General features: G+C 40.8%; 1 protein-coding gene across 3 annotated transcripts in view; it reads right to left on the bottom strand.

Annotated features, from left to right (window-relative positions):
- Positions 1–24,711, bottom strand: part of sema5ba (sema domain, seven thrombospondin repeats (type 1 and type 1-like), transmembrane domain (TM) and short cytoplasmic domain, (semaphorin) 5Ba) — a 378,099-nt gene that overhangs the window by 25,508 nt on the left and 327,880 nt on the right. For all 3 annotated transcript variants that reach the window (XM_072445266.1, XM_072445269.1, XM_072445267.1), the window contains exons 14-19: positions 20,748–20,932; positions 15,081–15,224; positions 14,192–14,339; positions 12,857–13,082; positions 11,208–11,420; positions 3,955–4,125 (exon numbers count right to left, since the gene is read on the bottom strand). In XM_072445266.1, coding sequence (XP_072301367.1) covers positions 3,955–4,125; positions 11,208–11,420; positions 12,857–13,082; positions 14,192–14,339; positions 15,081–15,224; positions 20,748–20,932 — 1,087 coding nt within the window. The remainder of the gene's footprint in view (positions 1–3,954; positions 4,126–11,207; positions 11,421–12,856; positions 13,083–14,191; positions 14,340–15,080; positions 15,225–20,747; positions 20,933–24,711) is intronic.

The raw sequence follows: 24,711 nt of genomic DNA, 5'->3' as shown, positions 1-24,711 counted from the left end.
TCACAGATGTGGGCGTTGTAGTACAGTAGAAGTAGTTATATTACCGTCGCAGGTGTGAGTGTTGTAGTACAGTAGAAGTAGTTATATTACCGTCGCAAAGTGTGAGTGTTGTAGTACAGTAGAAGTAGTTCTTTTACCGTCTCAGGTGTGGGTGTTGTAGTACAGTAGAAGTAGTTATATTACCGTCGCAGGTGTGGGTGTTGCAGTACAGTAGAAGTAGTTATTTTACCGTCGCACGTGTGGGTGTTGTAGTACAGTAGAAGTAGTTATTTTACCGTCACACGTGTGGGTGTTGTAGTAAAGTAGAAGTAGTTATTTTACCGTCCAGGTGTGGGTGTTGCAGTACAGTAGAAGTAGTTATTTTACCGTCACACGTGTGGGTGTTGTAGTAAAGTAGAAGTAGTTATTTTACCGTCGCAGGTGTGGGTGTTGTAGTACAGTAGAAGTAGTTATATTACCGTCTCAGGTGTGGGTGTTGTAGTACAGTAGAAGTAGTTATTTTACCGTCACAAGTGTGGGTGTTGTAGTAAAGTAGAAGCAGTTATTTTACCGTCGCAGGTGTGGGTGTTGTAGTACAGTAGAAGTAGTTATATTACCGTCGCAGGTGTGGGTGTTGTAGTACAGTAGACGTTGTTATTTTACCGTCACAGGTGTGGGTGTTGTAGTACAGTAGAAGTAGTTATATTACCGTCGCAGGTGTGAGTGTTGTAGTACAGTAGAAGTAGTTATATTACCGTCGCAAAGTGTGAGTGTTGTAGTACAGTAGAAGTAGTTCTTTTACCGTCTCAGGTGTGGGTGTTGTAGTACAGTAGAAGTAGTTATATTACCGTCGCAGGTGTGGGTGTTGCAGTACAGTAGAAGTAGTTATTTTACCGTCGCACGTGTGGGTGTTGTAGTACAGTAGAAGTAGTTATTTTACCGTCACACGTGTGGGTGTTGTAGTAAAGTAGAAGTAGTTATTTTACCGTCCAGGTGTGGGTGTTGCAGTACAGTAGAAGTAGTTATTTTACCGTCACACGTGTGGGTGTTGTAGTAAAGTAGAAGTAGTTATTTTACCGTCGCAGGTGTGGGTGTTGTAGTACAGTAGAAGTAGTTATATTACCGTCTCAGGTGTGGGTGTTGTAGTACAGTAGAAGTAGTTATTTTACCGTCACAAGTGTGGGTGTTGTAGTAAAGTAGAAGCAGTTATTTTACCGTCGCAGGTGTGTGTGTTGTAGTACAGTAGAAGTAGTTATATTACCGTCGCAGGTGTGGGTGTTGTAGTACAGTAGAAGTAGTTATATTACCGTCACAGGTGTGGGTGTTGTAATACAGTAGAAGTAGTTGTATTACCGTCGCAGGTGTGGGTGTTGTAGTACAGTAAAAGTAGTTATATTACCGTCGCAGGTGTGGGTGTTGTAGTACAGTAGAAGTAGTTATATTACTGTCGCAGGTGTGGGTGTTGTAGTACAGTAGAAGTAGTTCTATTACCGTCGCAGGTGTGGGTGTTGTAGTACAGTAGAAGTAGTTGTATTACCGTCTCAGGTGTGGGTGTTGTAGTACAGTAGAAGTAGTTATATTACCGTCGCAGGTGTGGGTGTTGTAGTACAGTAGAAGTAGTTGTATTACCGTCTCAGGTGTGGGTGTTGTAATACAGTAGAAGTAGTTGTATTACCGTCGCAGGTGTGGGTGTTGTAGTACAGTAAAAGTAGTTATATTACCGTCGCAGGTGTGGGTGTTGTAGTACAGTAGAAGTAGTTATATTACCGTCGCAGGTGTGGGTGTTGTAATACAGTAGAAGTAGTTATATTACCGTCGCAGGTGTGGGTGTTGTAGTACAGTAGAAGTAGTTATATTACCGTCGCAGGTGTGGGTGTTGTAATACAGTAGAAATAGTTGTATTACCGTCTCAGGTGTGGGTGTTGTAGTACAGTAGAAGTAGTTATATTACCGTCGCAGGTTTGGGTGTTGTAGTACAGTAGAAGTAGTTCTATTACCGTCGCAGGTGTGGGTGTTGTAGTACAGTAGAAGTAGTTGTATTACCGTCGCAGGTGTGGGTGTTGTAGTACAGTAGAAGTAGTTGTATTACCGTCGCAGGTGTGGGTGTTGTAGTACAGTAGAAGTAGTTGTATTACCGTCGCAGGTGTGGGTGTTGTAGTACAGTAGAAGTAGTTATATTACCGTCGCAGGTTTGGGTGTTGTAGTACAGTAGAAGTAGTTCTATTACCGTCGCAGGTGTGGGTGTTGTAGTACAGTAGAAGTAGTTGTATTACCGTCGCAGGTGTGGGTGTTGTAGTACAGTAGAAGTAGTTGTATTACCGTCGCAGGTGTGGGTGTTGTAGTACAGTAGAAGTAGTTGTATTACCGTCGCAGGTGTGGGTGTTGTAGTACAGTAGAAGTAGTTATATTACCGTCTCAGGTGTGGGTTTAGTACAGTAGAAGTAGTTATATTACCGTCGCAGGTGTGGGTGTTGTAGTACAGTAGAAGTAGTTATATTACCGTCGCAGGAGTGGGTGTTGTAGTACAGTAGAAGTAGTTATATTACCGTCGCAGGTGTGGGTGTTGTAGTACAGTAGAAGTAGTTGTATTACCGTCGCAGGTGTGGGTGTTGTAGTACAGTAGAAGTAGTTGTATTACCGTCGCAGGTGTGGGTGTTGTAGTACAGTAGAAGTAGTTAGTATTACCGTCGCAGGTGTGGGTGTTGTAGTACAGTAGAAGTAGTTGTATTACCGTCGCAGGTGTGGGTGTTGTAGTACAGTAGAAGTAGTTGTATTACCGTCGCAGGTGTGGGTGTTGTAGTACAGTAGAAGTAGTTGTATTACCGTCGCAGGTGTGGGTGTTGTAGTACAGTAGAAGTAGTTGTATTACCGTCGCAGGTGTGGGTGTTGTAGTACAGTAGAAGTAGTTGTATTACCGTCGCAGGTGTGGGTGTTGTAGTACAGTAGAAAGTAGTTATATTACCGTCGCAGGTGTGGGTGTTGTAGTACAGTAGAAGTAGTTATATTACCGTCGCAGGTGTGGGTGTTGTAATACAGTAGAAGTAGTTGTATTACCGTCGCAGGTGTGGGTGTTGTAGTACAGTAGAAGTAGTTATATTACCGTCGCAGGTGTGGGTGTTGTAGTACAGTAGAAGTAGTTGTATTACCGTCGCAGGTGTGGGTGTTGTAGTACAGTAGAAGTAGTTATATTACCGTCGCAGGTGTGGGTGTTGTAGTACAGTAGAAGTAGTTATATTACCGTCGCAGGTGTGGGTGTTGTAAGTACAGTAGAAGTAGTTGTATTACCGTCGCAGGTGTGGGTGTTGTAGTACAGTAGAAGTAGTTATATTACCGTCGCAGGTGTGGGTGTTGTAGTACAGTAGAAGTAGTTGTATTACCGTCGCAGGTGTGGGTGTTGTAGTACAGTAGAAGTAGTTATATTACCGTCGCAGGTGTGGGTGTTGTAGTACAGTAGAAGTAGTTATATTACCGTCTCAGGTGTGGGTGTTGTAGTACAGTAGAAGTAGTTATATTACCGTCGCAGGTGTGGGTGTTGTAGTACAGTAGAAGTAGTTATATTACCGTCGCAGGTGTGGGTGTTGTAGTACAGTAGAAGTAGTTATATTACCGTCGCAGGTGTGGGTGTTGTAGTACAGTAGAAGTAGTTGTATTACCGTCGCAGGTGTGGGTGTTGTAGTACAGTAGAAGTAGTTGTATTACCGTCGCAGGTGTGGGTGTTGTAGTACAGTAGAAGTAGTTGTATTACCGTCGCAGGTGTGGGTGTTGTAGTACAGTAGAAGTAGTTGTATTACCGTCGCAGGTGTGGGTGTTGTAGTACAGTAGAAGTAGTTGTATTACCGTCGCAGGTGTGGGTGTTGTAGTACAGTAGAAGTAGTTGTATTACCGTCGCAGGTGTGGGTGTTGTAGTACAGTAGAAGTAGTTATATTACCGTCGCAGGTGTGGGTGTTGTAGTACAGTAGAAGTAGTTGTATTACCGTCGCAGGTGTGGGTGTTGCACAGGGCCTCTTCGGTGTGCAGGCCGATGCAGATGTCTCCTCCGTTTGAAGGCGAGGGACTGTTACAGGAGCGCGTCCTCTGATAATGTCCTCCTCCACATCCCACGGAGCACGGGGACCAGGAGGACCAGCACGACCACGAGCCCTTCACTGGAACCACAACACCAGGTTCAGGCACATATGAGCCGACCTTTGACCTCAGCCATTACAGTCCACTTCATTCACAGCACATGTTACAAAGACATTTACAAAGTTCTGCAATGAAATAAAACAAAACAGTTGAGACTAGTTATTACTTTCTTCATCCCTCTCTCTCTCTGTCTCACTATGTCTCTCTCTCTCTCTCTCTGTCTAACTATGTCTCGTTATCTCTCTTTCTTTCTCTCTCTCTCTGTCTCACTATGTCTCGTTATCTCTCGCTCTCTCTCTCTCTGTTTGTCTCCCTCACCTTCTCTCTCCCTCTCTCTCCCTCTCTCTCTCTGAGGTAGGACTATGTGTAATAGATCGCACTCCTGCAAAGACATCATTCATTCCGGTCTCTTCCCAGCAGAGCCCTGTTCCTCTCTGTCCACTCTTCATCTGATGCTATCACCTTCTCCTTTTTCACCTTCTCCTTTTTCACCTTCTCTTTTTCACCCTCTCCTCCCCCTCGCTCTTAATAAGATCTGCAGGTCCCGTCGTGACAGAGGCGGGACATGTTTGAGGCTACACTTCCTGGACTGCTCTGATCTGGTGTGAGGTGGTTAATTAGCACGGCTGGTAGCCATACATAGCTAACACCGTATGTGCAATTGTCATGGCTTTTCAACTGTCGTCCAACATATTTTATCAATTTTGAATGGGAGAAAGTCCTCAGAAACCCATGAATATGTAACATTTAGAGGACTTTTTCTATTCAAAAGACGTAATATTTGGTTTTAAATGATTGATTGCTATGGCAACGGCCTCAAGAAGATGCTAACACGTACAGAGACTTGTTGTACATCCTTGTAATCAGCAGAACTTCATCTACAACTACAACAAAACCTTTTCAGGACATCAAAATTTACTTTTGGCAGATCTGTTCACAAAAGTCAAATGTTAACCACAGCTTTTTTGTACAGAATCTTTTAGCAAATGGACGCAGCAGCTGAACCCTCAAATATTAAGACTATTACTAAAAGCTAAAAAATAAGCAGAATCCAGTAATTAATACTCCAACTCACCAAGCAAGAAGCCAAAAACAATTCAGTTTTTTGGGATTGAAAAATTACACCGTTTTCTGAAGCTATTGCTAAAATTGTTTTCATTTTGTTTATTTATTTGAACTTTGTGCCAGTATTTGTTCCATGTGGTTGTGTCCTGCAATCACAGCGTTATTAACCATAAACCAGGTCAACAAATCTGCAATCTCTATTTTAAAACATATGAACCAGCATCACTATCTTTCATCGAAGTGACTCTCTCCACCGCGCGATCAATAAAGTTCTATCTGGTCTCATCTTCACATCTCGTCTGCTCATGTATGTGACTAACTGGTGATGCACTGGTGAACTCAACCAGTCGTTAATCAGGTCCCAGGAGCCTGTGGAAGACTTACTGTAGATGAGCTCATGGACCAGAACGTGACAGAATAACACATGAAGAACACATGAATAACACATGAATAACACATTTCCCGGCAACGTTTACGGAGAGAGTCACATGTGAGCAAAGAAAGGCTACACATGCGTTCACACATCCGAGAACTTGTACAGTTGGAACCGAGTCCGCCATTTTGAAAGGGGCACAACAGCACGTCTACTACATACGATATCCAGGAAATATGAGGCCAAAATGCCAAAAACCTGCGTTCTGTCAGGACATCGCTCTGTTGTCAGACCAAGGAATGAGAGCTTTGTCGTGTACAGTGATCCCTCGCTATAACGCGGTTCACTTTTCGCGGTCTCGCTGCTTCGCGGATTTTCATCATGCATTGTGTTCTGCATTCTGATTGGCTAAACAGTTTCTCCGCGTCTGCTCTACCTGTGTGTCAATAACGTTATATATTAATATGTACACGTACGTAAAACCGCTTGCCAAATTGAAGTTTGCGAGGCCGGTGAGAGTGCGCGTGTGAGCGTCAATGTTTTATGGAGTATTTCATTGTATAATAACTGTAAAAAAAAAGGTTTCTACTTCGCGGATTTCGCCTATCGCGGGCTCGTTTTGGAACGTAACCCCCGCGATAAACGAGGGTTCACTGTACCTTAGTTTTCCGTTATCGTCTAAAGAATCAAAGTATTCGTAGCTCATTATGCCGTAGAAAAGGATGCAGTCGTGGTGGTGGCTAGTATATCGCGTACCCCTTTCAAAATGGCCGCTATGGGGAAGTCCCGGATGTATGACGTCACCGCGAACGCATGTATACGGTGACTAACTAATTATAACCAGAACAGAGCTGATGTCAGTGCGGTTAGATGGCGTCGTATGAGTAAACACTTAGGGTGACCAGACGTCCCCTTGATGTCCTCCTTTCGTGATCCAAAAATTAGCCCAAAATGGCCAGATTTTTGACTTTCCACCAGTCGACGGCTCAGTGTGGGATGCTTTTTTCGAGCTTTGGCGTCACTCTCGGCTCATTGGCTCAGATACAATCAGCCAGCAGCGGCGTGCGGCGTCTACACTCCGCCGTTTCGCTCCCGTGCGCTCCCACATCCGACACGCGCTTCCGTCTTTTTATCGCGCGGGCAAATTGGTCTAATACTCGCCGAGATACGTCCATAATTCCAGATGGGAAAAAAAAGCAAGTTTTAGCGATACGAACCCGGGCGTGCGAAACTGCCGCACGCACGATATACAAGATAAAACGTGTTCAGATATACAAGATAAAACGTGTTCAGGCGTCCTAATAAAGGCTTAACGCTGGTAGTGTTTGTGAGGCAATGTCGCTAAGCATCAACTGGAGATTGATGCGAGAGAAAAAAGCGCAGGAGCAGGAGGGAAATGTGAAAATGAACGTAGCAATATATAGACTAATGTGATTGAGCTGTGGCTTTGTAGTCTTAAAAATGCACTAGAATATGGCAAATTCCACATATTCACATTGTTCTGTTCAAAAAGCAACGGAAATCTCAGGCAACAAAGTAAAAACATTGCAATTTTTATTTGCGCCGCAAACTAGGTGTTTTTTGGGGTCTTTTAGCTTGATTTTATGTCCAGCTATTGTTATTTCATTAAGTACTTCCTGTTAATTCTATTAATCAAACGCAATGGGACAGCTTTTGTTTGTACAGCTGTGTTTTAATGGGTTACGTGATGCGACTCCTCAGTTCTATCTTCATGGAAATATGCAAAAATAATCAATATTTAAAGAAACGAGTCAAAGGCAGCATGTTAATGATGGAACAAACGTTTGTGTTTACTAAGGCAGCGTTTTGTGTATCAATGCTAATGCTAACCTACAGCAAACGGAGTCATTGCATTTAAATTAGCGCCACAGTTTGGCTTGTTTTGTGTATAAAAACAATCAACTTTTCTTTGATTGTATTTTTTTTTACTTTTTTATACATTATTTTAAACATCAAAATAACAACACTTTAGTTGAAGGGATTTGTTTTCCTAAGATAACGTGTATTTTAGAGAGACAATACATTAAAAAACAACAGAAACATGAACGTTATAGTTATTTCTTCACAAAAAATTACCAATAATAAAACTTTAACGAAAATCCCACGTAATATATAGACGATCAATTATCAAGAATGTAATTATTTATTCAAACAAATGAAAAATTTTCTCCAGTGCAAAGGCTGGATTTTAATAGATCTTATACATAATTTTCTTTTCCTCCAGCTTCCTTCAGCACTTTCCCTGTTAAAACTGCCAAACTCACAGAATAATGTGAGAGTGATGTATAAGTACTGAAGTAATGCAGTTATTCTGATGTATTAAAGCTGATTTAGATTGTACTTTGAGTGAAACTTTATGCAGTTCTTCGCACGTTCGAGTGACATAAAGGGCAGAGGCATTAACACTTCCCCGCGGTGTTAATGAGAGACCTTTGTGTGACCTTTATCTCCCTGGAGACGGTCTGAGGTTTTTAAAAGAAGAAAAAAACAACAATGGATGACAAGGGAGATATGTGCCACATCAAAAAACAATTTCAAAAATGTGGCTTGAATAAGGCTTAAATAGCAGGGAAGAATATCTGAGCTTAGTTTTGTGTCGTTCATTTGCATTCACGTGTGATTTGGCGGGCTAAAAACTTTGATTTGTACCAAGATGAGTGACTTTAGAACAATTTGATGATTTACAGTTATATATATGTAGCTATAGCAGTGAAAAAGAAGCTTCCAAAATGGCTCGAAGTCAAAGCTAAACGTGTTCAATTGTTTAAATTCTACCAAGACCTGTTAAAAACTTATTATTATAAATTGATTATTCTGATTAATCAATTTATTATTCTAGTTATTATATGTTAATCAAGTATAACATTATGTTTCCAGGCTTTGGAGGCCGATCCACACCTTAAAGGACACATATTACACAAAATGTGCTTATATTTTTTAGCTTTTAACCACGTTTTCCTATTGTATCCGCGACTTATATGTGAGATTATTTTTTATTTTCACACTTTCAACTGCATTTCATACTCCAGCGTGACTTAAATATGTTTTTTTCTTCTCTATTATGCATTTTTTGGCTGGTGAGACTTACACTCTGGTGCGACTTATAGTCCAGAAAATACGGTTATAATTATTCTACCTTTTGCAGCTCACAAGATACATAAAATAAGAAAAATTAAGATAAGATAAGATAAGATATTCCTTTATTGTCCCACATGGGGAAATTTCATTGGTGCAATGCAGGTAGATCCAGAGGTAGATACAGAAGAACAGATCACTTATAGGAAGTCTGAAAAACACTTTCAGTAGAAGATCTCCTATAAACAAATAAAAACTCCCATAGATAAATAAATAATACCATTGCATGTGATCCCGACAGTAATTGCACATGAATATGTGTCACGACAGCACATAGATTGCACATGAATTTCACAGTAATTGCACATGAATTGCACATGAATTCCAACAGCAATTGCACATATGACAGAATTGCACATCAGTATTAGGTTAGGTCAGACGGGATAACGTGACGATCTCCGGGTAAGACGACTGTTCTCCGCAGTTTCATGAGTTCCTCCTTTGTGGAAACGCGGTACGGCACCGGCCGGGGGGCGGGGCCGGAGCCGGGGGGCGGGGCCGGAGCCGGGGGGCGGGGCCGGAGCCGGGGGGCGGGGCCGGGGGACTCAGAGCCAAGACACATCGCCACGACACGACGAAAACACTCAATCCAGCCGAATAAAAAGTTAATTTAAAGCGATTCCAGTGCGTGTCCCGATCGTTCGTGAAGTTCCTCTTTCATATAAACGTGTACATAAACGTGTACCGACAACACGCCGTACTTTAGCGCGGCCGGAGGGCGCGGGGGGGGGGGGGGGGGGCTGGTGGGCTCGCTCGGAGCTAGCTCACGTCACAACAACACAACGAACGCAACGAAAAACGCTCAAATCCAGCCGAAAAAGTCAAAAACAGTTGAATTAAAAAACTATTCCAGCGCGTGTCCCTATCGTACAGTAAAATAGAAAAAATATACTAACTATATTTACAAAATATAGGAGATAAAGCACAATAAGTGTGAGAAAGAAGAGAGAGCGTTTACACCGGGCTGCCAGCTGTACCAGCGCCTTATTACCCGACTAATGCACATTTTTAAAACATATAGACGATAAATAGGCCTTTTAAACGACAATATTCAGATCAGAAATGTCTCAAATAAATGTCTATCTTTTCTTCAGCTCCTTTTGCAGCCTTTTTATGTATTTCTTTGTTTATTTTTCATGTTTTTCATCAAGTATTACGTTATGTTTCCAGGCTCTGAGGCTGATCCACAACTTAAAGGACACATATTACGCACAATTGTGCAAAAACGTACCTGGAGTTGCATTTAGCTTCGCCGGCGCTCGTTTCGTTAATCCCGTTCGTGAGGCCGTCACGTCAGCCTCACAAAAACACTAAGTTTCAAATTTCCCCAGGTCTGCGACGTCAGCGGCTGCGATCCGGAGCTCGCCCGCGCCGTTTTTAAATCAATAAACCTTTCCCCCCGCGGCGATTATGAGTGCTAACATGAGTGCTGATAGAAAGTCACGTGCTGTTTTCAAGTCGTACGTGATTTGAAGTTGTAAAACACGAGATGTCAAAGCGAATGCACTCAAGAGCGTGTTTAAAGGGCCAATAACAATCCAATGATGTGCGTTTAACAGTGTTTCCTACTCTAACCTTGACCCAAACCCTGAACTGAACATAAATGAACCCATAGCTTAACTTTAAACCATGTTATTGATTTATTACTGAAGGATTTACCTCTTATGGACCTGATTTCAGCTGTGATAAAGCGATAAGTACCGGCCCACACACAGTTCCCATCCCCATCTCCTCCTCCTCTTCACCACCAGGGCCCAGAATAAGATATTTTCCTCACGAATCTTGATGCAGAGCGATTTAACAAACCCAAACTCACTTTGAGAGTAGAACATAGTGACAAAAAAATCAAACTAAACGATGGGCCTGTCACTAAATACAGAAGCTATAGTGACTGATAATAGCGGAACACTAAACTCCTTTGAACCACGTTGTAAAGAAATAGTGTCCTGACATAATAAAATGGCACAATGATACACAGTCGTAGATACCGTATTTTCCGGACTAAGTTGTTAGTTTTGGTCGGGGTGCGACTTATACTTATATTTATACTTATACTTATACTCCGGAGCGACTTATATGTGATATTATTTGTTATTTTCACACTTGCAACTGCATTTCATACTCCAGTGCCACTTAAATATGTTTTTTTCTTCTCTATTATGCATTTTTTGGCTGGTGAGACTTATACTCCAGTGCGACTTATAGTCCAGAAAATACGGTATATCATTTTTCTACCTTTTGCAGCTCACATGATCCATAAAATATGAAAAATTACCCGACTAATGCACATTTTTAAAACATATAGACGATAAATCGGCCTTTTAAATGACAATATTCAGATTAGAAATGTATAAAATAAATGTCTATCTTTTCTTCAGCTCCTTTTGCAGCCTTTTTATGTATTTCTGTGTTTATTTCTAATGTTTTTAACACAATTTTCTCACTGCACTGACTTTGCGTATGTCCTTCTACCTCTAAACGTGCACATGCTGAGCGTCTTTCTCTGACCTGGACAGGCCTGCACGTTGCAGTCCTGGTACTCCACGGGCGACCCCCTGCAGCCCACGGGGGCGCTCTTCCCCTCCGCGCCGCCGCAGCTGCGTCGCCGGGTGCGGTATCCGCGGCTACAGCTCTGCGTGCACGACGACCAGCTGTCCCAGGACGTCCAGCTGTTCCCCGCCACGCGCAACACCGGGGCCTTGAGCAGCTCCTCCACCAGGGCTGCGAACACACAAACACACACACGGGAATGACACTGACAACAACGACACAACGGGACCGCGATCGGCAGGTGGATGGACCAATCGGAGAGACGCACGGGCCATTTATGTCGGGACACGCGGTAGAAATGTGTGAAACGGGACTAAGAATCGCAGGAAAGCTGGAAAACGTCTGCAGCGTTTTGCCGAATCAACACGCAAAGCCAAAAATCCAAACATGTGAAAGAGATTTGAGAGAGTGGCGTTTCTGCTGGACGAGGGGTCGATCTTATTAAGCTGCAGCATCTGGTCAGGCTTCTGCTGCTGCGATCGGGTCTGAACCGCCAGTGGAGGATGGACCAATCACGGGGCAGCGCTGCGGTTTGGGGCGGGAGACGAAAATCTGCCCAAATGACCCAAAAACAAACACACAATATGGACTGTTTGGTTTGGGACGCGCAGAGGGAAGCGCTTCGTGCATTTGCGGACGGGAAAAGGTGGATTAAACATAAGTTGCCGTTCTCAGATTGTTCCGCTGTTCGACCAATCGGCTTCAGAGGTGTGTCAGGAGGTCCCGCCCTTCAACGGGAGCCTGTCCAGATCGATAAATACGATAAACTGGATTCAGAGAGCTGCATGTGTCCACTACATGCTTTCCTCAGAATGTTACACAGTATAGTATTGTCTTTCTTCTATTCAATTTGAGGTGTATTTATTGTTCAAATATTTAAATATATCTTGTCACGTGCTTGTCTCCATGGAGATGGATAACTTTGTAATGCCAGTAATGCATTTCTGTGGAACAAGTCCAAGCCAAACGAAAACATCCACAGAGACGAGCACAAAGAGTTACGTAGTATAAATGATAGTTTTACACCAATCAAGCAGGTATTTGTGGAGAAAAGTAAAAAAATCTGTAAAAAATGACAGGAAGTGATGTCATTCCAGTAAAATGTTATGCAGAATTAACACAAATTAAAACTTTATATACTAAATACTTTGCCGCTTTAAACATTAATTCAACAAAATAAAGTCGCTCTCATATATTTGTATTTGTCAAATAAAAAGAAAGTGACATCAGATGAGTTTTGGCCCAGTGTTTGCTGGGTAATTTCCTTTTGTGTAAATTATAAATTTAAAAAATGCTATTCTGTGATTTAATTTTTTTTTAATTTGTAGCAAAATTAAACATATATTTATCTTAACTGCGTGTTAGTTCCGTCGTCCGACCTGTAGGGGGCGCTTTAAGTCACATGGTGTCGGTAACGGTCAGCGATCGCTCCTCCACATGTGAGGATGCAGAGTCATTTAAGGTGAGGAGAGGTGAAACGCTACAGGTCAGCTCTGCGGAGAGGCTACCGCGCTCACGGTGACATCCCAGAGCATTAAAAACACTAATAACGGTGTCACACTGCGGAACATTCCGGTCAAACCTTCCGGCCTCATGGCTTCACTCACTGTCGGTCTCGCACGCCGCCGTCCCGTCGTTGGGGCAGAACCGGGTCTCCACTTTCCTCCGGCCGATCTGCAGCTCGTGCGGGTCGCTGAGGTGGGCGCGGCACATGTAGCGCACCCGCTGCTCCTGCCTGGCCCCGCCCTGGGTCACGTTCACGGGCATCCAGGGCGTCCAGGGCGTGTTCCGCTTCACCTCCGGGCACGACTCCAGGTTGCACGCCTTGTACTCCTGCACGGCGCCGCAGGGAAGGAAGAAGAAGAAGAAGACGACTTTTTAATCCACGTTTGCTTTATTGTGACGGACAACAGGAAGTCAAGGGTTGTTAATGAGCTGGTTTGTGGTTGGATGACGACAACGGGATGAAACAGTTGTAAAAGTTGAGCTAAAATATGTAAATTGTGTGTTTTAACGACATGTGACATTTAGAAAAGGTGATGGTTTGTGCTTCAGTTGATTTGCACCACTTGAGGCTTGGTTTGGTCCTGTTCTGATTTAGTCATAGTTTAGTCCAGGATTAGTTTCATTTTCTATGCACTTTGACGTGGAGCGAGTGCAAGACTGAACACTTTGAACTCCTCTGGGTGACACAAAATTTTAATTCAACCTCCTTCTTTTTTTATATATATATTTTTTTTACAATTAATACAAATTCAAATAATCTGTTATGTACATTTTTGATTTAACTAGAACTTTTTCTTTAAACTTCTTTCAAGCTTTAACAGTCGCCATATTCAAACATTTTTAACCTTTTAAAACTTTGATACAATTCATTCCTTTTAAATATTTTAACTACAACTTACTTCACAATAGTCACTTTAAAAACTTGATTGTGTGAATAAAGAAACACATTTTAAAGTCCATAAGACAAAACTGTTTTGGTGGTAAAGAACTTGAGGTAAAGATTTATCATCGCTTTAGTTCAGTTAAGTTTGTGAAGAAATTCTGAAAAATAAAATCCTTACAGGAAGTAGAGCTGAGTCCCTCTGTGATGTCATCAACGTGCGACGTGCCGTTGAAAACACAGACAGTTTACACTTTTCTGACACTTTAAACAATCATTCAACTTATTGTTTGTCAAATCATAACTGTTGTGTCATTTAAATGGATGTTGGCTCTTGTTTACAGTCTGGTTGCTAGGTAACAGCTGTGGAATTAACTCTACCTGTGCACGCCCAACCAGGAAGTGCAATTATAAACTTTCCAAAAATGGTCAAACTTGGGACAAATAGGCAAAATGTTTAGTAAAATCTGAAATATAATCGCCACGTTTGAGTGAAACGTGCATCTGACTCGTTCATTTAGACTTTAAGTGTAGTGACGTGCGTCGCCGTAGTTACCAGGGCACATCCGGGGCAGGTGTTCCCGTTCTCGCAGCTCCGCACTCGGCTGTGGACGCCTCCCCCACAATCCGAGCTGCACTTGGTCCACGAGCCCCACGGCGACCAAAAGATGGGCTGAGGGCAGGCCACGCCCTCGTTACAGAACCTGAAGGAGAGCACCAGACATGAGCCACTTCATGGTATTTGTGGAAACTGGACATAATATCTGATTTATGATTTGTTTGTTATAGTTTGTTATCATTTGAAGGACAAAACGTTAAAAAAGGCAAAAAAAAATCGAGTATTTTCAAAGGATAAACAACCAAACTAAATTATTATCTGAAGGAAAAAAACTAAAATCTTTAATTTAAAACTAGTTTAATTCTTCCATATTTAAATTACTGTGTGGAACTGTGAGGAAAGACTTACAAAACTAACATTAATCTTTATTTTTTTTACTCCAAAAGAAGAATGTCAGAATTATTAATCATGTAGAATATCTTACACCAACAAATCCTATATTTGTTAAGTTAAAAATATTTAAATTATTTGATCTTGATGTATAAGGCGTATAATCACATGCTCCTTTTTTAATACAACCTCATTAGAACAGGTACATTCAGACAAATAAAGACCAAAACTAGTAAAAAAGTAACTGTACTTCTGTTAAAGGAGTAGTATATGGAACAATAAGTAGTAGTTAGTAGTATTTATCTTGATTTGAGTATATTTTGAGATGTATAATAGCATTTTTGTACTAATTTTAGGTAAAAAAAAAACAGGATATCTTATGCTTGTTCCATTGGCAATATCACTTCATGTAGTTAAAATATACTCAAAACGAGACTCATTTCTTTATTATCTCTTTTATCTGGTGCTCGTCAGGCTCGGGTCTCGTTCCTCTCACCGCTCGTCCCGGCTCGGGCCCACGCACACCCGCCCGCCGTGTCGTGGCGAAGGGTTGTTGCACGACCTCTGTCTGAGCTCGAACCCGGTGCCGCAGGTCGTGCTGCACTGTCCCCACGACGACCAGGGAGTCCAGCCCCCGTTCCTATGACGACCAAAAAAACACACAGACTGACATCAAACTCTATTATCTACTAAAACCCGGAGTCCATCCCTAAAATATCGATTGCGTCTGCGTTTAGTTGCTCTCTGCTGCCCCCTGCCGCCGTTGAGCCTCTGCAGTTACAAACGCAGTGTCGTGCTAAAGTTGCTACATGGAGCTAACGACAACTAAAGCAGAAATTCACATTCAAATGCCGACGTAACCACACTGTCCGGGTTAATATTGATTTATTCATCGACCTTTATTGAACCAGGAAAGTCCCACTGAGAGCTTCTTCTTCTCTTTTTACATAATTTGATCCATATTTTGGTTGATTTGAAGGCCGTTTTGGGTTTTATTGAGTCGTTACAGTCCACACACTGTTATGTATGTTATGCATCTTAAGAAATAAAAGAGTGGTCAAATCATAACTATAACATGGAATTAGCTGTACTTATGTCCAACCAGGAAGTAAGATTATAAACTAAAACTAGACAGAATTGTTGGCAAAATCTGAAATATAAATCAACAATGTGCACATTATGTAAAAGTGCAAAGTAATGGTGCAAGAAAAGAGTAAAAAAAGGATTTGTGGAAACTACTACTCAAGAGGAAGAATAATAATATCTGATGTTTGATTTGGAGTTTATTATCATTTGAAGACAAGGGAAAAAAAGGCAAAAAATCTAGTATTTTCACAAAATTATATCTGAAGGGAAAAAGGACAAAACGTTGAAAAAGGCCAAACAATCGAGTATTTTCAAAGGATAAACAACAAAACTAAATCATAATCTGAAGGAAAAAAACTAAAATCTTCAAATAACTTAATGTAAAACATTTTAAATTCTTCCATATCTAAATTACTGTTTGGAACTGTGAGGGAAGACTTACAAAACTAACATCTTAATCTAAAAATATAAATCTTTTTTTTTACTCCAAAAGAAGAATGTCAGAATTATTAATCATGCAGAATATCTTGCACCAACAAATCCTATATTTGTGAAGTTAAACATTTTAAAATTCTTTGTTCTGGATGTATAATTGCGTATAATCATATGCTCGCTCTCTGTTTAATACAACCTCATTAGAACAGGTACATTCAAACAAATAAAGACCAGAACTAATACAAAAGTAACTGTACTTCTATTAAAGGAGTTAGTATATGGAACAGACATTCAACAGTAGTAACAAGTATAAAAGTATAAAACATAAATATTTTTCGGTGTAATCCCTCATTCGTCCAGGCGTGTTCCATAGTAGAAAAAACTTCAGTTGTAGTCATCTGGACTCAGTTTTAAACTGAGTCCAGATGGCTACAACTGAAGTTTTTTCTACTATAAATATTTTTCATTTTTCTGGTCTGAATGCCGTGTAGATCCTTGTCAAACAGTAAAATGACAGAACAAACCACTACTACTTCTACTATCACTACTTCTACTATCACTACTTCTACTATCACTACTTCCACTATCACTAGTTCTACTATCACTACTATCACTATCACTACTTCTACTATCACTACTTCTACTATCACTACTTCCACTATCACTAGTTCTACTATCACTACTATCACTATCACTACTATCACTATCACTACTTCTACTATCACTACTTCAACTATCACTACTTCCACTATCACTACTTCTACTATCACTACTTCCACTATCACTACTTCCACTATCACTACTTCTACTATCACTACTTCCACTATCACTACTTCCACTATCACTACTTCTACTATCACTACTTCCACTATCACTACTTCCACTATCACTAGTTCTACTATCACTACTATCACTATCACTACTTCTACTATCACTACTTCTACTATCACTACTTCCACTATCACTAGTTCTACTATCACTACTATCACTATCACTACTATCACTATCACTACTTCTACTATCACTACTTCTACTATCACTACTTCCACTATCACTACTTCTACTATCACTACTTCCACTATCACTACTTCCACTATCACTACTTCTACTATCACTACTTCCACTATCACTACTTCTACTATCACTACTTCCACTATCACTACTTCCACTATCACTAGTTCTACTATCACTACTATCACTATCACTACTTCTACTATCACTACTTCCACTATCACTACTTCCACTATCACTAGTTCTACTATCACTACTATCACTATCACTACTTCTACTATCACTACTTCTACTATCACTACTTCTACTATCACTACTTCTACTATCAATACTTCTACTATCACTACTTCCACTATCACTACTTCCACTATCACTACTTCCACTATCACTACTTCCGGTATCACTACTTCTACTATCACTACTTCTACTATCACTACTTCTACTATCACTACTTCTACTATCACTACTTCCACTATCAATACTTCTACTATCACTACTTCCACTATCACTACTTCCACTATCACTACTTCCACTATCACTACTTCAACTATCACTACTTCAACTATCACTACTTCCACTATCACTAGTTCTACTATCACTACTATCACTATCACTACTTCTACTATCACTACTTCTACTATCACTACTTCCACTATCACTACTTCTACTATCACTACTTCCACTATCACTACTTCCACTATCACTACTTCTACTATCACTACTTCTACTATCACTACTTCTACTATCACTACTTCCACTATCACTAGTTCTACTATCACTATCACTACTTCTACTATCACTACTTCCACTATCACTACTTCCACTATCACTACTTCTACTATCACTACTTCTACTATCACTACTTCTACTATCACTACTTCTACTATCACTACTTCCACTATCACTACTTCCACTATCACTACTTCCGGTATCACTACTTCTACTATCACTACTTCTACTATCACTACTTCTACTATCACTACTTCTACTATCACTACTTCCACTATCACTACTTCCACTATCACTACTTCCACTATCACTACTTCCGGTTTCACTACTTCTACTATCACTACTTCTACTATCACTACTTCTACTATCACTACTTCTACTATCACTACTTCTACTATCACTACTTCCACTATCACTACTTCCACTATCACTACTTCCACTATCACTACTTCCACTATCACTACTTCCACTATCACTACTTCCGGTATCACTACTTCTACTATCACTACTTCTACTATCACTACTTCTACTATCACTACATCTACTATCACTACATCTACTATCACTACTTCTACTATCACTACTTCTACTATCACTACTTCTACTATCACTACTTCCACTATCACTACTTCCACTATCACTACTTCCACTATCACTACTTCCGGTATCACTACTTCTACTATCACTACTTCTACTATCACTACTTCTACTATCACTACTTCCACTATCACTACTTCCACTATCACTACTTCCACTATCACTACTTCCACTATCACTACTTCCGGTATCACTACTTCTACTATCACTACTTCTACTATCACTACTTCTACTATCACTACATCTACTATCACTACATCTACTATCACTACTTCTACTATCACTACTTCTACTATCACTACTTCTACTATCACTACTTCCACTATCACTACTTCCACTATCACTACTTCCACTATCACTACTTCCACTATCACTACTTCAACTATCACTACTTCCACTATCACTACTTCTACTATCACTACTTCTACTATCACTACTTCTACTATCAATACTTCTACTATCACTACTTCCACTATCACTACTTCCACTATCACTACTTCCACTATCACTACTTCCGGTATCACTACTTCTACTATCACTACTTCTACTATCACTACTTCTACTATCACTACTTCTACTATCACTACTTCCACTATCAATACTTCTACTATCACTACTTCCACTATCACTACTTCCACTATCACTACTTCAACTATCACTACTTCAACTATCACTACTTCCACTATCACTACTTCCACTATCACTACTTCCACTATCACTACTTCCACTATCACTACTTCTACTATCACTACTTCCACTATCACTACTTCTACTATCACTACTTCTACTATCACTACTTCCACTATCACTACTTCTACTATCACTACTTCCACTATCACTACTTCTACTATCACTACTTCTACTATCACTACTTCCACTATCACTACTTCCACTATCACTACTTCTACTATCACTACTTCAACTATCACTACTTCCACTATCACTACTTCTACTATCACTACTTCTACTATCACTACATAAACCTTTAGTCACTCTTAGACTTCATAGTGTGAGTAACAGCATCTGGTATTATACTTCTTGTGTATACTTTACCCCGGATGCCCTTCCCGATGGCCCCGCCCCGACGCAGACCCCAGACTGACCCTGTGACTGTATCGTGAATCCATAAACACTAAACTGCATTACGCTGCGGCCGCGTCGGTTCCTTTTAGCTCTCGTTCTTTTGCGTTTCGAGCCTCTTCTGCCGCCGCCGCCGCCTCGTCAGACGCTAAACCAGAACGCTTATTCAATTTGCGTAAGTGCCGTGTTCTTTCCGCCGCTCTGTTCCTGATTTAATTGCCACTTTTTTTTGCGCAACCACAATTCAATTTTTGACACCGGAACAGGCTCGGGACAAACGGCGGGACGTTTGTGTCAGCGTTTGATGTTCTCAGCGTTCCTTTAAGAGCGAGCGCCACAATGTTGTTTTAAAAATCGATCGCAATTTCAAGTAGTGAGTGATAAAAGAAGAACGGCCTGGTTTTTATAAATAGTTGTTCAGTTAGCTTGAATCAACAGTTCATTTTCTGGTTGTTTATTTGTTCGTGATTTCGTTTTTAAGTTAATCTTGTGGCTAAAAGTTGTGTCAATTCACAATTAGGAAGACGCTTAAACTCAGAGGGGGAATAAGTTCTTAATTTTGTTACTTAAAGGCACAGTATGTGACTTTTTAGAGGTGGAAAGTCACTTGTATAAATAGAAAGTTAAAATCATACGTTAAAACATTCTTAATGCAGATACATATGTTTTACTGTGCATTATTATAGTAAAAAAACTAAAAAATCAATGGAAACAAGCAGCAGGTTTGCTTAGTTCAAGTAAACTGAATCCCTCTGTGATGTCATCAACGTGCGACGTCACATTGAAAACACAAGACACAATTTACACTTAACTGACGCACTTTTCTGACAGTTTAAACCATCGTTCAACAAAATAAAGGTGTTATATGGTTTTATTGTGTGTCATATCATAACTGCTGTGTCAATTACCTTTTTTCATAGTTTTGGCCGGGGTGCAACTTATACTTATATTTATACTTATACACTTATACTCCGGAGCAACCTATATGTGATATTATTTGTTATTTTCACACTTGCAACCGCATTTCATACTCCAGTGCAACTTATATATGTTTTTTTCGACTTTTTGCTACTTAAAGTCCGGAAAATACGGTATAGATTCTGGGTCCTGGGTCTTGTTTACAGTATGGTTGCTAGGTAACGGTTGTAGGGTCATACTTTGCTTTACTTTACAAGTTTATTATTGCTTTTGGAAAATTTTGGAAATAAATGGAACCGTTCCTCACCTGGAGCAGTTGGACACTTCAATGGTGGCGCCCTCGCAGCTTCGCCCCCCGCAGCGAGGGGCGGGGCTGTCACATGACCTCGACCGACACAGACAGGAAGTCACGCCCTCCAGCCCGTCGTCGTTGTTACAGGGTTGCCACGGCGCCCACGGCCCGAAGCCGCCGTTGGTCGTCTGATTTCTCAGCTGCGATTTAGAAAAGCCACAATGAGAGCAAATCCCCCTGTGATGTCATCAACGTGCGACGTGCCGTTGAAAACACAGAGACAGTTGACACGTAACTGACAGTTTAAACAATCATTCAACTAAATAAAGCAGTTACATGGTATTATTGTGTGTCAAATCATAACTGTAGTGTCATTTATATGGATTTTGGTTCTTGTTTACAGTCTGGTTGCTAGGTAACAGTTGTGGAGTCTATGTCATATTTACAGTTCATGTCCAACCAGGAAGTACGATCAGAAGCCTATGTCCAACCAGGAAGTACGATCAGAAATGTATGTCCAACCAGGAAGTACGATAAGAAACTTATGTCCAACCAGGAAGTACGATCAGAAACGTATGTCCAACCAGGAAGTACGATCAGAAACTTATGTCCAACCAGGAAGTACGATCAGAAACTTATGTCCAACCAGGAAGTACGATCAGAAACCTATGTCCAACCAGGAAGTACGATCAGAAACCTATGTCCAACCAGGAAGTACGATCAGAAACGTATGTCCAACCAGGAAGTACGATAAGAAACTTATGTCCAACCAGGAAGTACGGTCAGAAACTTATGTCCAACCAGGAAGTACGGTCAGAAACTTATGTCCAACCAGGAAGTACGATCAGAAACTTATGTCCAACCAGGAAGTACGATAAGAAACTTATGTCCAACCAGGAAGTACGATCAGAAACGTATGTCCAACCAGGAAGTACGATCAGAAACTTATGTCCAACCAGGAAGTACGATCAGAAACTTATGTCCAACCAGGAAGTACGATCAGAAACCTATGTCCAACCAGGAAGTACGATCAGAAACGTATGTCCAACCAGGAAGTACGATAAGAAACTTATGTCCAACCAGGAAGTACGGTCAGAAACTTATGTCCAACCAGGAAGTACGGTCAGAAACCTATGTCCAACCAGGAAGTACGATCAGAAACTTATGTCCAACCAGGAAGTACGATCAGAAACTTATGTCCAACCAGGAAGTATGATCAGAAACTTATGACCAACCAGGAAGTACGATCAGAAACTTATGTCCAACCAGTAAGTACGATCAGAAACTTATGTCCAACCAGGAAGTACGATCAGAAACTTATATCCAACCAGGAAGTACGATCAGAAACTTATGTCCAACCAGGAAGTACGATCAGAAACAAACTTATGTCCAACCAGGAAGTACCATCAGAAACTTATGTCCAACCAGGAAGTACGATCAGAAACTTATGTCCAACCAGGAAGTACGATCAGAAACTTATGTCCAACCAGGAAGTACGATCAGAAACTTATGTCCAACCAGTAAGTACGATCAGAAACTTATGTCCAACCAGGAAGTACGATCAGAAACTTATGTCCAACCAGGAAGTACGATCAGAAACAAACTTATGTCCAACCAGGAAGTACGATCAGAAACTTATGTCCAACCAGGAAGTACGATCAGAAACTTATGTCCAACCAGGAAGTACGATCAGAAACTTTTCAAAAACATGTCAAACTGAGGGCAAAATGTTAAGTAAAATAGTGACATATAATTGTGTTTATTACATTTAGTGAAATGTATATTCATAATTGTCATATAGACTTGAACATTAGAGAGAATTCTGAACTGATAAACTAAAACAAGACTCACATGTGTAAGACACTGGTCTCATATGTGGTTTAAGTAGAGACAAATACCACAGGTTTTTGTCCTCCTTAATCCTTATTTATTGAAAGTCAGTGAAATGTACTCTTCTGTTTAATTTGATTGTGATTCATCTAAGTGCAGCGGTGATTGTGTTTATGTCCCGTGTGTCTCATAAAGGCACTGCGTCTCATGAAAAAGTCATCATCTGCTGTGTAACGTATGAGCTCACGTACTCCAGATGTGTCACGTTTATTGTGACTGTAAATGTACCGCGAGTTACTGTGTATTTGTAAAGGGTGAACTGTGAAACGTGAACCCTATGTTCCCTGGTACCTACGTTCCCTGGTACCCAGCAGCGGCTGGTCCATTAAGGGAGCTGGGGCGCCGCCCCCCTGTCAATCTGCCAACTATTCAAGTCAATTTTTTTTGTGTCTAAAAACAATATAATTTATTCAGAAATATCTTATATTCTTATTAGCGTAAATGTGTAAAATAATAATATATATCCATGTATATATCTATAAATAGATATAGCTGTATACTTTGTTTGCGAGGCGCGTGGTCTGCTGCCTGGCGCAGCCTGCGTCACTTTTCTACGTTCCCGTGGGGCGGTTTGAATTGCGCCCCAGAGCGGAAGTGCCACACGCTGTGTTTTCCGTGTTTGCGTCTTAAAACTGCATCTACAGACGTCTGTGACAAAAGGTACGTCCAAAACGACTCTGTTTGCTGGATTTATTTCTGTTGAAAGCGGCTGATTTCGTATCAATCTGAGCCAAGACATGTGTCTGTCAAACTCCGTTGCCATGACAACAAACACGCAGTTTTTTTTTAGTTTATTGCTTGCATAAGGCTAAGCATTAAGTATCGCTTAACTTCTATTGATAAAAATATGCTTTTGTTATTAGAAAACCTATGTAAGAAAGCTATAAATGACAACTTTCCAACAGCAATAATGTCTGTGATGATTAAATATAAAAATGTAAATGTTACACATGTAGTTCAGGTAAACTAATGCCACTTAGAACACCAACAATTGTTTGTGTTTTTATTTCCTCTTAATGTAGTAATTGTTACTCTGCACTGTAAGTGACAGTATCACTGAGATTTTTGTTTTGCTCTTTTCAATCTGATACTTTATAAAGTGTAAAATGTAATTTTATGTCAAATGTATTTTCTCACAAACGGTTTCTGCCTCTAATTCATATTATCATTAACAAAAGCGGAAATAAGTGTGTTTACTGAATTGATTCAGTTGTAAATGTGTATTTAAAGTATGTATAACCTGATAATTATTATTATCAATAAGTTCTGATTTTTGCTGCACGTTTACAAATCTGATCATCAACTACACCTGGTGACACGAGTGAATCAAAAGACTTTTAGAGTAACTGTTGTATTTGGAAGACGACGCAGGAGTAACTCTTTCCATCATTAACGACCCATTTTCTGTCTTTGCCACATTAGTTTTGCCCATTTCCTCTGGTCAATCAGACATAAATCAGATCGCTCGCACCAGACGTCACCGTTTTCACCACCAGGGCCCTTTCCATGTTTACCACCTTTACCACGTTTAAAGCACGTGGTGAAGGTGGTAAAGGTGGTGAAGGTGGTGAAGGTGGTGAAGGTGGTGAAGGTGGTGAAGGTGGTGAAGGTGGTGAAGGTGGTAAAGGTGGTAAACATGGTAAACATGGTGAAGGTGGTGAAGGTGGTGAAGGTGGTGAAGGTGGTGAAGGTGGTGAAGGTGGTGAAGGTGGTAAAGGTGGTAAAGGTGGTGAAGGTGGTGAAGGTGGTGAAGGTGGTGAAGGTGGTAAAGGTGGTGAAGGTGGTGAAGGTGGTAAAGGTGGTAAAGGTGGTGAAGGTGGTGAAGGTGGTAAAGGTGGTAAAGGTGGTGAAGGTGGTAAAGGTGGTAAAGGTGGTGAAGGTGGTGAAGGTGGTAAAGGTGGTAAAGGTGGTAAAGGTGGTGAAGGTGGTGAAGGTGGTAAAGGTGGTAAAGGTGGTGAAGGTGGTAAAGGTGGTGAAGGTGGTGAAGGTGGTGAAGGTGGTGAAGGTGGTAAACGTGGTAAACGTGGTAAACATGGTAAACATGGTGAAGGTGGTAAAGGTGGTAAAGGTGGTGAAGGTGGTAAAGGTG

The sequence above is a fragment of the Eucyclogobius newberryi genome, unplaced genomic scaffold (assembly GCF_026437365.1).
Source record: "Eucyclogobius newberryi isolate DKJ021-1_F unplaced genomic scaffold, fEucNew1.0.hap1 SCAF_14, whole genome shotgun sequence".
In the NCBI taxonomy this organism is placed as follows: domain Eukaryota; kingdom Metazoa; phylum Chordata; class Actinopteri; order Gobiiformes; family Gobiidae; genus Eucyclogobius; species Eucyclogobius newberryi.
The sequence above is the reverse complement of the archived record's forward strand: the minus strand, read 5'-3'. Positions and strand labels throughout refer to the sequence as shown.